Source organism: Sorex araneus, chromosome 5, assembly GCF_027595985.1.
Source record: "Sorex araneus isolate mSorAra2 chromosome 5, mSorAra2.pri, whole genome shotgun sequence".
NCBI lineage: Eukaryota > Metazoa > Chordata > Mammalia > Eulipotyphla > Soricidae > Sorex > Sorex araneus.
The window spans coordinates 40,808,919-40,825,017 of NC_073306.1; the positions used below are offsets into that span (position 1 = coordinate 40,808,919).

A 16,099-nucleotide genomic window follows, 5' to 3' on the forward strand; every position below is an offset into this window, starting at 1 on the left:
GCAACACTCAGGGGTTACTCCTGGCTCTGCACTCAGGAATCACTCCTGGCAGTGCTGGGGGGGGGAGGGGAGGAAACATGGAATGCTGGGGATAGAACCCTGGTGGACCATGTGCAAGGCAAGCACCCTACTGGCTGTACTATCACTCCAGCAAGCACTCCAAATACTGACGATCAGTATCTTGAGAACACACCTTCTTACTGATGGGAAGGTTTGATTTGTGACACTGCCATGGAGCTCAAGAAGCAGCCTCCCGGGGCTGGAGTGATAGCACAGCGGGTAGGGCGTTTGTCTTGCACATGGCTGACCCAGGTTAGATTCCCAGCATCCCATATGGTCCCCCTCGCACCGCCAGGGGTAATTCCTGAGTGCAAAGCCAGGAGTAACCCCTGTGCATTGCTGGGTGTGACCCAAAAAAAGCAAAAGGAAAAAAAAAAGAAGCAGCTTCCCCATGTGGTGGCTAAGATGTAGGGAAAAGAACTGGTGCCACCCAAACATAGTTCACCATTTATGTATTTATTTTGGCTTTTTTGGTCACACCCGCCGATGTTCAGGGGTTACTCCTGGCTTTGCACTCAGGAACTACTGGCTGTGCTCAAGGGGCCATATGCAATGCTGGTCGGATTTGTGCAAGGCAAACATCCTACCCACTGTACTACTGCTCTGGCTCCCTAAACATAGTTCAAATACAGTCTGGCTTGGACTAACTTGACAATCAGAAAGCAAAAAGACTTTGAGCATGAGGCAATGTAATCTACTCAACCCACACTTTTATTTATATAGGGACTTTCTTGTTCCTGCCATTGTAATAATCACTGTAACAATTTTGGCTGTGCTCTGACACCTGGATTATGCTCTATTCCTGTCCAGCTATTTATACTTTACAAGGTTTGTCTTGAAACCTACCACAAACCCACCAGCATCACAGTCTCAGCCGTTTACGCCACAACAGGATTGGAGAGATAGTACAGAGGTTAAGGCACTTACCTTGCGGCCGGCTCAGGTTCAGTCCCAGCACCACATATGTTCCCCCAAATGCTGCCAGGAATGATTCCTGAGAACAGGGCCAGGAGTAAGCCTGGAGCACCACAGGGTAATGCCCAAAAGCAAAAAGCAGGAATCCCCATTTTCCTGACTTCCAGTTACCATCTAGAATGGGTCCTCTTATTAGCGGGGGCATTTCTAAAATCAAAGGCTTTGCAGTGAGATGTGTCAGGGTTGAGATCTGGCTCTGCCATAATTACTGTATGACCTTAGGCAAGTTACTTAATCCTTCTGAGCCCCAGTGTTGTCCTCTGGAGATGATAATGCTGTTCTCTCAGGCTTGCTGTCAGAGGTTACAGTACTTAGTCTAGTCTCTGGCCCAAACATCAGGTATTTAATAAAGAATAGCTGCTGCTACTGTTGTTTGCAACTTTGGCTCATTCCTTCTGTTGTATGTCTCTGCAGCACTAAGATGGTATTCTTTGTTCAAAATGAGCCTCCCCACCAGATCTTCAAAGGTCATGAGGTGGCTGCAATGCTCAAGAGTGAACTGCGGAAGCAAAAGGCAGACTTCCTGATATTTGGAGCGCTGGAGATCAATACTGTCAGTGAGTAATTTTGGAAATTGGGGTCAAGAACCTATTGTACCCAGTGCTGGCCGCTTCTCCTGTTAGTCCTCAGGTTTCATCTCTTTTCTCTGGGGACAAGAAGATAATACTTTTCCTCTACTTCTGTTATGACCAGTGAGTCTCAGCTCAGTGGAAGAACTCTTTTGTGTTTTTGTTTTTTGGGCCACATCGGTATTGCTCAGGGCTTACTTCTGGCTCTGTGCTCAGGGATAACTCCTGTCTGTGCTCAGGGGACTATATGGATGTTGGGGATCAAATCCAGGTCAGGTACAGGCAATGTAAATGCCCTAGCCACTGTACTATCTCTCTGGTCTTTAATTTTTAAATTTGTATTTGTTGTTCGGTGCCAGAGACTGAACCCAGGATTTTATACATGCAAGACAAGTGCTCTATTGCTAAAGTTCACCCCCAGTTGTTCATAACGATAGTGACAATGTGCCCAAGTGGCAGAACTCTTGGGGTGGGTCTTAGAAAGTTGCATCACAGGCCAGAGAGCAGGCAGATGCCTGAGAATCTTCACAGGCCTTGAAGTCTGACTGTCCTTCATCTCTCATTTCCATTGACATTTTTCATTTCCTGCTACTTTTAGCATGCCAGCTGAATTGTTCTGACCATGGCCACTGTGATTCATTCACCAAACGCTGTATCTGTGACCCTTTTTGGATGGAGAATTTCATCAAGGTGCAGCTGAAGGATGGAGACAGCAACTGTGGTGAGTGTTCATCTTGGTACTGTGCCAGCTGATTTGGCACTGAATGTGGTTCTGAGTTGAGTGGGTGGTTGTTGGTGCTTCCAAGGCAGATGAGCAGGCAAGGAGAAGAACTTTGTGTATTTTTTGTTTGCAGAGGGTTTTTATTTCCATCCTCCACACTTGCTCAAGGTTAGAGGAAATCTCTGAAGCTGTCTTGTAACCAGCTTAAACCAGATCAACAGTAAACTGCAGCATAAATCAGGCCAATTGGGAGGCTTTCTGTCTTTGGGAGAGCACAGTGTCTATCAGGAAGCCTGGTGGAAGCCGTTAGGTTTGCCGTCTGTTTACAGATCGCCTGCCTCAGTGCCTCCAGAATCTCAGGGCAGGGACAATTTGAACGCTGTAAAGCATCAGCTTCCTTCACCTCTAAGATTATACTTTCATCGGGGACTTTTGGTGCTGTTTAGGGACTTTCCCCCCCGTCTCTGTGTTTGGGGACCATGCAGTGTCAGAGATTGAATCCAGGGTTTATGCATGCAAAGCACATGCATAGCCTATTGAGCTATCTTTCTGGCCCACAGGGACAGTTTTTTGTTTTTTGTTTTTTGTTTTTTTTTTTTTGCTTTTTGGGTCACACCTGGTCGCACAGGGGTTACTCCTGGCTCTGCACTCAGGAATCACCCCTTGCGGTGCTCAGGGGACCATATGGGATGCTGGGACGGCCGCGTGCAAGGCAAACGCCCTACCCACTGTGCTATTGCTCTAGCCACAGGGACAGTCTTATCTACAGAGTGAAGCCACCTCCTACCCCAGGCAGGGCACCCCAGGTCTTCCCTTGAATTTCTTTCTAGAGTCCTCACCATTTTGTTTTCCTTGGCAGAGTGGAGTGTCTTGTATGTCATTATTGCTTCCTTTGTCATTGTCGTTGCCTTCGGAATCCTGTCCTGGACTGTGATCTGCTGCTGTAAGCGGTAAGATGGGTTTGTTTGGGCGTCTCGTCGGGTGTCGCTCACTGGAGAGGCAGCCAGCCACACAGAAGGCTTCCTGCCTCTCTCTCACTCTCAGGATGGCTGTGTTCAGCCAGACACGCGAGCAAGGCGTTCCTCCCACTCTCACGCTCCATGGGGCAGAAACGCACTCAGTTAAGGTGCTGTCACCACCATGTGTGCAACGTAGGGGGTGTGGCCTGGGATGGGGACTCAGCAGCGGAAGATCTGGCACCTCCAACACGTCTCCATATGTGTCCCGGGCCACTCGACCTCAGCCTTTCCATCTGAGGATGAGTTCTTCAGAGGTGGGATTCCCAGAGATGCATGTTTTCATTTAATTTGAACTTAGTTACAAGTATTTTGGGATTTTTGAGTCTATCTAGTTTTAGTACTTAATGGTGTTTAGTACCTGTTTTACTATATTAATAATTTAGTAACTATGATTCCTATATTCTGTGCTAAGCACTATGATGCCTTTTTTTTCTAGTGAAGCAAGATAGTTTCATCGTTTTTAAAGAAACTTAGAAAGATGTGAGGAGAAAGGAAGTACAAGTAAGAACAGGGGCTTGAAGAACAAACTCACAATGTCACTGTATAGGTGATTTTTTTTTTTTTGCTGTTGTAGCTTTTAGGGCCACACCCAGTAGTTCTTAGGGGCTACTCCCAGCTGAGTGCTTAGGGATGGCTCCCAGTGGTGTCTGGGGACCCCTATGATGAGGATTGAACTTGGGGCTTCTGCGTGCAGAGTATGTTACAGACATTTGAGCTATCTCCCTGACCCTCTTTATTATTTTATTTTTAAATTTTTTACCTATTTGGGAGTGAAGGGATAGTGTGTTGGCCCACACCCAGCCATTTTCAGGAGGTATTCCTGGCTCTGTGCTCAGGAGTGACCCCTGGTGGTGCTTGGGAGACCATATGTGGTACTGGGAATTTGAACAGAGGTCAGCAGGTTACAAGGCAAGAGCCTTAAACCCTGTTCTATCTCTCTCGCCCCTTGTTTGTTTTTTTATTTGCAGGGGGCATGGGGGAATGGGGACCAAATTTGGGGGTGGGGCTTGGACGTGGGCCATCACATTCAGATGTTCTTAGGGCTTACTCATGGCTCTGTGCTCAGAGATCAAACCTGGCAATATCCAGGAGACCATGTTTGATGCCACGGATTGAACTTGCCAGGCTAGTGCTTCATCTCCTGTACTAGCTTTCCAGCCCTTATGGCTGGGGCCACATATGGCTGTGATGAGGGAACCAAATTTGGTGCCAAAGATCGCACCAGACTCAGCTGCGTGCCCGGCAAGCACCTTAACCCCCTTTCCGTTTTAAGCCAATCTTTTCTTTATTGCTGCTGTGAAGGGTGAGTCCAAGCTAAAGGGGCATATTTCCCTTGCCTTTTCCCAGAATCAGGAAGGACTATATGAAGAACAAAACCTCACACACACCGTTTCCTGAGCAGGCTGGTGGGGCCTTTCTGTTTTTTAGGCAAAAAGGAAAACCTAAGAGGAGAAGCAAGTACAAGATCCTGGATGCCACTGATCAGGAGAGCCTGGAGCTAAAGCCAAGCTCTCGAGCAGGTAATTGCCCTGGGTGTGGAGGTGTCTAGATTTGTACTGTCTCCTTGGGAAGATGCCATTATCACTCATTCTGCCCCAACTGTGACACTCTAGTCCCTTATGTCAGAAAGTCTACAGTTCTCTAGCTAAGCTAAAAGTCCTTTCAGAAATTGAACAATGGAAAGTGGAGAAGTAGAATGGAATTAAAAGGCAACAAGGATTGGATAGAAGTTCATGAGCAAATGAGAAGCTGAAGGGGTAAGTTTCCTGCAGAGAGAAAGGAGGGAGGGTTAGGATGTCTCTTCTAGGAGTGAGGGAAGGAGTACAGGCATAAGGAGTTCCAGGTTGAAGAGGCCAAGTGACGAGGGAGCCTACTGCTGGCACAATAGTGGGCTTCCAGTGGACGGGAAAATGGCAAGAGGAAGCCACAGGGCGGCCAGGTGCATCAAGTCTCTGGGTGAGGGCCAGCAGGCCTTTCTCTGGCGGGAGTATGTTGCTGAGGGAACAGTAAGACCCTGGGGTCTGGTGGCTCTAAGCAGTGTGCCCAGAGCAGAGGCAGCAATAGGATGAGGAGATGGGATTCTGTTTGGATGCTGTAAGGCAGGAACTGAAGAAGTTAGGCTTAAAGAAGAGTGGATTTAGTGAGCCATGTTGCCAAAAAAAAGATGAGATGAGCCAGAACAGCAGACGCTGGGCCTGAGATACAGTACAGCAGGTAGGGTGTTTTTGTTGCATGCACTTGAGTTGGGTTGATCCTGCGCCACATATGATCCCCAGTGTCCTGCCAGGTGATCCCTGAGCACAGAGCCAGGACTAAGCCCCGTCTCCTCCACAGGCATCAAGCAGAAAGGCCCAGTGGTGAGCAGCAGCCTGATGCACTCCGAGTCGGAGCTGGACAGTGACGATGCCATCTTCACATGGCCAGACCGAGAGAAGGGCAAACTCCTACATGGACAGAATGGCTCCGTGCCCAATGGGCAGACTCCACTGAAGGCCAGAAGCCCACGAGAGGAGATCTTGTAGCCACCTGGACTGTTCCTCCGGGTAGAGGTGGCAGTGTCAGGGCCCCGCGCATCGCCAAGCCCAGTACCTCCCAGACCTTGGGCAGCTGTTGTCTCAGCATTTGCTGGTCACTCCACCCTGCCACACCCAACCAGAACTGCAGGTACTTGACTCTAGAGATGTTCTCCAGGAACCCCTGAAAGAAGCTGTGAATGAAGAGACTTCCTCTTTAAACCTGTCTGGTAGGGCCCCCCTGCCCTGCCCCCAAAACACCCTCACCTCAGGGCCTCCTTATTTTGCAAATTCCTTCCCACAAGTCCTGGCTGTGTCCCCCTCTCCCAGGTACAGAAGCAGCACCTCCAGCCAGGGGACCCAAGAGCCTGGCTGCAGGCTGTTCTTGGCTCTCTTTGAGCTGCAGGGGAGGTGTCACCTCCTTTCCTCACCGCTGATGCCCAGCAGGTAGTGTAGAAAGGTGTCGAGCACACCATCCTGGGAGGACTGTTGCTGAGTAGAGCACGGAAGCCTTCTGCCTGCTGCCCGTCAGAGCTGCGGGGCTGGACAGTGTCCTCCTCTGACTGGCCTTGGCTGCCTCAGGGCCTGGCCCACACCTGCTGTACAGCGGAGGCGGCCACAAATGAACTGGAATGTCAAGGCACAAGAGTGCGTGTGTGTGACTGTCCCACTGTGGTCTGTCCATCCCCTTTTTGTGTCCCCTGCATGTGTGTTATTGAGTGTGTGCGTGCACATAACTCCTCATAGGGCTCTCAGCTGCTCACAAGGCATACTTGACTCAGAAAGACTTTCAACTCCTTGGAACAGACTGTCTTCATCCCTCTGGCCCTGTCACTGGTTCCTCGGCCATGGTATCTGGGTGTTGAGGAATGGGAACATGGGGTAGAGACTTTTTAAACAGAAACTTAGTTTATACTACTGCACTTCTGTCTATTGTGGGATGATTAAACATGCTATTTAATTGTATGTTTGTGCGTGCTGTCATCTCTGTGCTGCACTGCTGTTTGCCCAGTGATGCCCTGGCCTTGTGAGGAAGTTGGGCCTCACATCAGTACGAGGCCAAAGGTGCCAAGGGCCTGCCTCGACCTGAGCTGCCGTCTGGCTCTCGACTCTGGGCACCACACTGAGCAGCTGCTTTTCAGTTTTCTTTAACAAAAAAAAAAAATTACTAACACTCTTACAGTCCATGTGGGTACTAAGAAGTGTCCTAACACCAGATAGGGCCTTTCAAACTTTCACCACCTACTCTTTTGGGGTTTCAGCAGCACGAAACCCCTGACCCAGATCTGTTCACTGCACATCTGTGGAGACACTAGCTAGCCGTCTGGGGCAAGTAGGATGCTGGTGCTCAGTGCCCTGCTTAGGAAACAGAGAGAAGCCTGAGCCCACACTCTACCCAAGGCTGTATGTCACGTAATTAGCTGTGGTGGCAGGGGATATGGCTTTATTGACAGCAAAACAAACCCAAGTGTGAAACTTAGTCCACACAGATTGTGGCAGAATTAGATTGAGACCAAGCACAGGCTCTGCTGGGCTCAATCGGAAAAACCCAGAGAACCTGAACATCAGATTGCTGGCCTCCACCGCCGAGTTTCTAATTGAGTGAGTCTGGGTAGAATTTCTTTTTTTTTCGGGGGCGGGGGGTAGAATTTCTTCCTGACAGGTTCCCAGGTGATGCTAATCTACTGGTGTAGAAGTGCCTTTTCAGTGTGATTAGGAGGCAGCCACCGCCCCATCTGAGTGGAGGAACTTGAGAAGGGAGAACCGTACTCAGCCAGGGACACGCAGACTCCAGGAAGGGCCAAGGGCCGGCAGGCTGGGCTTAGGCTGGCATACTGGAGTAGCTCTAGAGGGTGCAGGAGAAGCTACTGGCTTTGTAGGGTTTTCCATTCTCTGGAGCTCATTTCTATTTACATTTTTGTCTCAGCCACAGCTGAATTCATTCTTACTCCAGTTTCAGAGGTGAATTTTTTTCATTCCCCATTCCTCCCACGATGAGACAAACCCAGAAGCTGACGCCGCTTTCCAGGTGTAGTTTGATTCTGAACTTGGTCCTGACATATCAGAGAGCCCTGTTACCACCACGTCCGTTTGCCGTTCTCAAGAACTCTTCCAAAGTAATAGCAGATCCCGACGGCCTGGGGAATCCGTTCCTTGAATAAATTTAACGCAGTTAAAACACGCCTCCACCCTTACAGAGGTTTCTCAGGCTAGAATGGCCAGAATGGCCACCAGAGGGCGTCCTTACATCTCTTATAGCTCACTCGGTTCTGCGGCCTTGTCACCAGGAGGTTCCACATGAAGAATCCCTATAGCTGAGGTTGGCTCAGCACTTCCAGGTTCAGATAAAAAAAGGAGTGATTCCTTCCTGGCTCTTCTGCCTTCTCTGGCTCATGTGAAAGGTGTACGTTACTGAAGACACTGCAAAAATGTACGCAAGTGGGAATAGCGATAGCACAGCAGGTAGGTCGTTTGCCTTGCACGCGGCCGAGCCGGGTTCTAGTCCCAGCATCCCATATGGTCCCCTGAGCACTGCCAGGGGTAATTCCTGAGTGCTGAGCCAGGTGTGACCCAAAAAGCAAAGAAAAAATAATGTACGAAAATGTGGACAGTCCACCGGACAGGACAGGGTCTGAGGAGTATGGTTCAGGCCTTGCTGCTTGTGGAGAACTTGTTTCAGGGCCCTCAGATATTCTCTGGTCACGTCTGGGCCACTGGGAGACACCTATGTAACTAGAGTTGGTGCTGGCAGCGGCTCCCTAATCTAGGCAGGATTTCTGGACTGGGGCTACCTACTCCTATGGCTCCCCACAGAGCCTAGACACGCGCACCTGTCACGGTCAAGTACTGTCCAAACAGGTAAAGCTTCCCTTCCCCTTGGAGGGGTGCTCTGAGTGCTAAGGTCTGAAACTGGTGGGTACTGAGCAGATTCAGCTCTTTGCCTTTAGAAACAAAGTGAGTGATCACAGATGGGGTGGACAGGCCTTATCAGCCCTCTGTCCAATTCTCAGGTACGAGTGCTAGACATAGAACTGCTGTGCCCTGTCCGACCTTCAGGGCTGCACTAGACTTGCCCTCCTCCCCATTCCTTCCTCCACATCCTGTTCATTAGCATTAGTTGCTGTTGCTCACAAGGACCTTGACAACCCTTTTTCCCCCTAGGGGGTAAGGGGTCACACCTGGTGACCATTTAGGGTGTTGGGGCTAGAACCTGGCTAGAACCCCATGCAAGTGCCTTACCTTTTGTACTATCACTCTGGCCCCCACCTTGACAACTTTTAACCATATCGTCTCTTGGAACTCATAACCCCCAATGTTTAATTTTTTACTGGTTTTCCTTTGGGTGGTTTTTTTTTGGGGGGGGGGGTCATGCCCAGCGATGCCAGGGGTTACTCCAGGCTCTGCACTCAAGAATCACTCCTGGTGGTGCTGGGAGGACCGTAGGAGATGCTGGAGATCAAACCTGGGTCAGCCAAGTACAAGACAAGTGTCCCTGCTGTATTATCACTCTGGTCCCTATGGTGTTTTTGTTTTTTTAATTAAATCACTGTGAGAACAGTTACAAAGCTTTCCAGTCTAAGTCTCAGTCATACAATGACCAAACACCCATCACCTCACCAGTGTACACCCTCCACCACCAAGAACCCCAGTATACCCCCATCACACCCCTCCCCCCGCCTATGTGGCAGATGATTTCCACCTTTCTCTCCGCTTTGATCACATTCAATATTTCGACAAAAGATCCACCATTATTATTTGGAGTTTTCCCCAACATTCAGACATGCTGAAAAGGCATCATTAGGTAGTTTGTTTTCTATTGCTGATATGAAGAACACTGTGTGGATATGGTCAATTGTGCTGAATCCTTTTCTGAATCCGGCTTGATCGCATGGTCGCATGGTTGTCCTTCGTCTAGTGTTCTGTCAGTCCTATTCAGGATGACTCGAGTGAATAACTTGTAGACGACGAACAACAGGCAGATCGGGTGATAGTTGCCAATGTTGTGGATGTCTCCCTTCTTGTACAACAGGACTGTCCTGCTGGTTTTCCATTGGGATGGAACCTTGCATTCAGACAGGTAGCGTGTGAAGAACCGAGCCAGTGTATTGACAAGTACTGGTGGCAGATTCTTCAGGTGTTTGGGTCTGATCTTGGCTGTACGCATCTTTACCGATGAAATGGCATGTTGGATTTTGGAAGGGAGGACATTAGGAACAACATACCCATCCTGTGGAATTTGTTAAGTGGGCAGGTAGACGTGGCTGTCAAAGAGATCTGAGTAGAAGTCGTGAATAATCCTCTCCATTGCCCTTCTGGAAGATGTGACAGATCCATCAGGACATCAGAGGGCAGTCACCTTGGTCTTGTAGTTGGTGAAAGACAAGCGGGTGTTGGTTGCTGACATCCTGGCTGCTCATTAGGATTACCTGAACAACTCTTTTTTCCCCTAGGGGGTAAGGGGTCACACCTGGTGACCATTTAGGGTGTTGGGGCTAGAACCTGGGTCAGCCCCATGCAAGTACTACCGCTCTGGCCCACGGTGACCAAGCTCATTGAGGTCTCGCAAGAGTTCAAGATACCGCTCTAACATTCATTGATTTAAAGAAGGCTTTTGATCCTGTTGAGATTGAAGCAGTCATCAGAGCCCTAGCCAAATAGGGCATCCAAACTCAGTACATCAAGATCCTCCACTGACTGTATTACTGATTCACCACCAGGATCTCACCATTCTACAAAGAAGTGTTTGTTCATCGACGTAAAGAGAGGGGTTCAACAGGGTGACATCATTTCACTGAAACTCTTCAGTGCTACCCTCGAGAACATCGTGCGACAACTGGAATGGGAAGGAATGGGAGTGAAGATAGAAGGTCGGCAACTACACCACCTCTGCTTCACTGATGACATCATTCTTATGACACCAAATTATCAGCCAAGCGGCACAAATGCTGGCCGACTTCGACCACGAGTGAGGAAGGGTCAGACTGCAGCTGAATCTCACCAAGACAATGTTCATGAAAAACAAACTAGTCCCTGACATTCCATTCCTTCTCAATGTTCATCTCCGAATGCAACAGCTCTGTGTACCTGGGTCGAGAACTCAACATGAGGAATGACTTGGCACCAGAACTGCGCAGGAGGAAGAGAGCGTCAAAGAAGTTGTTAAGAGATGAAGAACCTCCGGCTCCAGGCACAATTTTTCGACTCCACCGTTCTTCCTGCATTAACATATGCCTCAGAGACCTGGGCCCTATGAAAACAGGACGAGAACGCTATTTGGGTCTCCCAAGGAGGAATCAAAAGAGCTATGCTTGTAATATCACATTTCACTCAAGTGAGAGAAGAAATCCAGAGTTCTGTTGATGATCAACCTCCGTTGATGATCAAGAATCAGAGCCGCTGTCTCATTTGTCAAGGCATCAAAAATCAGATGGGCCAGACATGTAATGCGATTCAGAGACGACTGCTGGACTAGAGCTATTACCAACTGGATTCCACAGGACGTCAACCGTGTGGCCACCCACCTACAAGATGGTAAGACTTCTTCACAGAGAACCCTGAATAAACGGTTTGAGGCTCTTCATGTTCCTGGAGTGAGGAGACGCCATTGGCTACACTAGCATGCGACAGGGATGGAGATGTTACTGGCAGCTGCTCGAGCAAATCGATGAATAACAGGATGATAAGTGATATGAAGAACATTATGGATTTCTGATATGTTAGTAATGTCTGGAGGGATTTCTGCCAAAAGCTGCTGGGTTCCGAGATTGTTTTGTGTGCCTCTGGGATCATGGCCATTCGGAAGCCAGGAGCCGTTCATGGGCGGCAACTTGTTGGGGCGCGGAGAGGGGCCAGCTCCACCCCCCATCCCATGAGGCCCCTCGTGTCACGTCACTGCAGTCTCATACCTGGCTGTCCAATAGGCTCTGAAAATGTGCCGGCCATCACACCGCTGGGGAGAATAGGCGGAAGGGACAAACACCTTTCCCCACTTGGGGTGGCATGGCGCTGTAGTTTAATGCTCAGTCCAGATGCATTTCTGCCAAAAGCCCCTGGGTTCTGAAATTGGTTTGTGTGCCTCTGGGATGATGGCCGTTCAGGAGCCAGGAGCCGTTCATGGGCAGCAACTCTGGCCCCTATGTTTTTAAGTAAACTTTTTCTAATTTCTTGAACAACTTGTGCACCACATCATGCCCTCAACAAGGGGGGTGGGGAGACAGCCCTTAATAGCTCAGCTCCAAAAATTAAGCTCTGCTGGCAGCAAAGACACCCATTACACTTAATCATCTTAGGTAAGGATTCCTGAAGTTTGGTGCAACAACTCCTCACAAAACTAGAGTTCCTTTTTTTAACTCGTCTACATTTTCGGTCATCTGTAAGTTATGAACAAGAGAGAGGTTGTCTATCTTGAGCCTCAACTTTATTAACCCTGCTGCTTTCTTTGTCAAGATACAGAGGAGCACCTGGGGGACCTCTGTGGAGAAACGAGGGAAATTAGTTCCTGAACCAACTGGTAGAGAGCTGTTCAGCAGAATGGTCACCCAGTTGTTAGGAGAAACAAGATTTATTGTGCTAACCAGTGCAGTTTCCTTTTTAATAGTTGTAGTTAAATCATGGGCCCAGGGGTGAGAGAGATAGTACAAGGACCACGAGGCCTAACATGCAGCTGATCGCCAGCACCACATATGGTTCCTCGCCCCCGCCAGCCATTCTGAGCATGGAGACAGGAGTAAGACCTGAGCACAGTCAGGTGTGGCCCCAAAACAAAGCACGTGTGGGTACAAGCTCTTCTGTGTGAGGGCCTGTAACCCCTACCCCAGCCTCTGTGGTGTGGGGAAAGCTCATTGGGGCCAGTTTCTAAATCACATGTTTTCATGTAAGTTTTCTGAAGGGCTGACAAAAATAACTGATGTTCCCTCTGGAGTTCCATGCTTATGGCCTGGAGAGACAGTAAAATGGGTTAAGGTACTTCCCCACAGCTGGCTCAGGTTTGATATCAGCACCACATACTGTCCCTGAGCATTGCCATAAGTGACCTAAAGACACACACATAAAAGCAACATGTTAGGGGGCTGGAGTGATAGCACAGCGGGTAGAGCATTTTTGCCTTGCATGCAGCTGACCTGGGTTCAATTCCCAGGATCCCATATGGTCCCCTGAGCACTGACAGGGGTAGTTCCTGAGTGCAGAGCCAGAAGCGACCCTGTGCATCGCCAGGTGTGACCCAAAAAGCAAAAAAAAAAAAAAAAAAAGGCAACAAGTTAGGTACTCAAACTTGGGGGTGGTATTTTTACCTGTATTGTATGCTTTGAGGCCTGGGAGAGTAATCAACAGGCAAGAGCAGCCTGCAGTTTTTTAACTTCTGAGTTCAGTCCCATGCTGAATGGGGAGGCACAATAGGTGGAGGCACCTGGCAATACCAAGTGTCTCGACTGTTGTTCTATCTTGGACCCTAGGACCTAGCTTCTTAAACTGTGGGTCATGACACGATACAGGGTCACTGAATTTGGGGTCATAAAAAACCCAACCACAGTAAAGAATCCAATGCCCAACAACCAAGCAGAATTCAAATTTCAGCTGTATACTGAATCCATGGTTTTCTGGCAGTGCTGATCTAATGTTATGTCTCTTGGGTGGAAAAAGCTTATGCTCTGCCTTATAGAACTATCACTGTCATCCCGTTGTTTATGCATTTATTCAAGTGGGCACCAGAAACGTCTTTATTCCTTTCATCCCTGAGATTTTAGCAGCCTCTCCTTACTCGTCTTTCCCAACAATCGGAGGCTCTTTCTGGGTCAAGGGAATGAGACCTATCATTACTGTTTTTGGCATATCGAATATGGGACCACTCGAGCAAATTGTTGATCAACAGGATGACAGTATATACACACCTCTCAGAAAGCCTGGCAAGCTACCGAGAGTATCCCGCCCACACGGCAGGGCCTGGCAAGCTACCTCTGGCATATTCGATAGAACATCCTTCCAAGTACTAATTTCTGTGATCTTGTTTAAAAAATCACAATAAAATCTCTGCATTTCAGTATTCAATTGTAAATATGGCTATACAGAGAAAATCATTTTTGTCACCTGCAGATTAAATCACCTCTGAAGTAATGGAGGTGCCCAATGCCCTTCTGGAAAGAGTATCAATACACAGTCAGACCTGGGCTTCCAGTTTGAACTGTGGAGCCCAAAATAAGAACTTGAGTCATGGGAACACTGGTAGTGACATGATTTTTCCCAGCATATATTAGTTGGCTAAAGAAATGAAAGTAAGTGGCATACAACTATAGTTCAGTTTAAGCTACTTCCTGCACATATAGCCAATATATCTGAGGCTACAAATGACTCCTGTACCTTTTACTCTGCATACTTCTCAGCTTTCTGTATTCTATTGCAAATTCCTGAGGCTAAAGCCATACTGTATTACAACACTCACACCTGAAACAGCACAAATTCTAACACATGTGAGAGCTGAATGACCTACAGTAGCTAGAAACCTAGAAATGCCTGAAATTCTGTACCTGGAAACAAACACGAAGCTCTTGTCTATGGCACAGAGGGCTTCTGTTATGCCATCAATACTGTCCCTTAACCCCTACATGCCTATCAATGATTAATGCTAACAATGGACACTGAGACATTACAATGGGTGACTTTTTTCTTTTTGGGTCACACCTGGTGATACAGGGTGGTAACGGGTTACTCCTGGCTCTGCACTCAGGAATTACCCCTGGTGGTGCTCAGGGGACTATATGGGATACTGAGAATCAAACCTGGGTCAGCCATGTGCAGGGCAAATGCCCTACCCGCTATGCTATTGCTCCAGCCCCTACAATGAGTGTCTTAAAGAGTGCCTAAACACACTACTTTATTTCCCAAAACCCTATGCTAGGGGCCAGGATGCGGTTCAGCAATCGAACACTTGTCTTACAAGTGTGAGGCCCTCTAGCACACAAAAACAAAACAAAAACCCTTAAGCTACTTCTCAAAAGCATGGGGCACTTTTAAGCATGGCATATTTTAGGAATTAAATACAGCATTACTTTTATAAGGCCATGCTCAGTAGAATCAGAAGTCCCAGGCCACTCCAGGCAATACTTGGCCTGTTGGGGTGGGCCTGACAATTTCATGCTCAGATGTGGCAGTGTGGTGCCAGGGCCACTAGGACTGCAGCAGGCAGGGCTATGCCGTGCCAGTGACTGAGCTCAGGACTTGGCACATGCTACTCCTAGCCTCTTGAGCCACCTCCCCAAACCCATGTTCTGTTTTGAGAGGAGGGCTACGCCCAGTGGCTACTCCCAGTTCAGTGCTAGGGTCACTCCTCATGGTTCCCTGGGAATCAAGAGGTGCTAGGGATGGAACATGGGCCTCCTGCATACAAAGCCTAGATCTTTATCTTCCTGGCCCCACTATCTTTAAAAAGCATCAGTGCTTTGAGCAACGTCCAAACACTAATGTCACCTTATTCACCATATCCCCAATCACTACAACAGTGGCAGATACACCCTTTCAAGTGTGCTTATGGGGCCAGAGAGGGAGGTACACTCTCGCCCTAGTATCACACAGTGATCTAAGCACTGCCAGTAGGTATTCCTGAGCACAAAAGTAAGCCTGAATATAGAGCCTAATGTAGACTGACTCAGCCTAGGAATATGGGAGAGGTGGCTTCTTAGAACACAGCTTAAGAGAGGAAGAAAATGACAGATCTAGTTATAGCTGAATGGAGTAAATGCTCCAAGCAAGTTCAGTTAATGCTACTGAGGTGGTAAGTATAAAGACAGAAGGAAAATACTTTGAAAAGAGGTTGAAGAGATAGTATAGAGGTTAGAATACTTACTTTGCATATAAAGCTGACCCTGGTTTGATCAGTGACACCTCGTGGTCCCCTGAGCAGAGCCAGGAGCAACTGCTAAGCATAGCTGGCAAAAATTTAAACACCCCAAATTAAAAAAATTAAATGCTGAACTATAACACGTATTATAGAAGCCGGGTATGTTAAAAATAAATTGGCTGGGGGCTGGATCAATAGTACAGTGGGTAGAGTGTTTGCTTTACACGTGGCCAACCTAGGTTGGATTCCCAGCATCCCATATGGTTCCCCAAGCACCACAAGAGTAATTCCTGAGTGCAGAGCCAGGAGTAACCCCTGAGCATCACTGGGTGTGACCCAAAAAGCAAAACAAACAAAATCAATTGGCTATCCCATAGGCACAATAAAATTGACTTAAAAATTTACAATGT

General features: G+C 48.2%; 1 protein-coding gene across 3 annotated transcripts in view; it reads left to right on the forward strand.

Moving 5' to 3' along the window:
• KIAA0319L (KIAA0319 like) overlaps positions 1–6,823 on the forward strand; it is a 123,284-nt gene extending 116,461 nt beyond the window's left edge. For all 3 annotated transcript variants that reach the window (XM_055137493.1, XM_055137494.1, XM_055137495.1), the window contains 5 exons: positions 1,450–1,592; positions 2,203–2,325; positions 3,185–3,275; positions 4,773–4,864; positions 5,679–6,823. In XM_055137493.1, the coding sequence (XP_054993468.1) occupies positions 1,450–1,592; positions 2,203–2,325; positions 3,185–3,275; positions 4,773–4,864; positions 5,679–5,866 (637 nt within the window). In that variant the 3' untranslated portion in view covers positions 5,867–6,823. The remainder of the gene's footprint in view (positions 1–1,449; positions 1,593–2,202; positions 2,326–3,184; positions 3,276–4,772; positions 4,865–5,678) is intronic.
• The last annotated feature ends 9,276 nt before the right edge of the window (positions 6,824–16,099 follow it).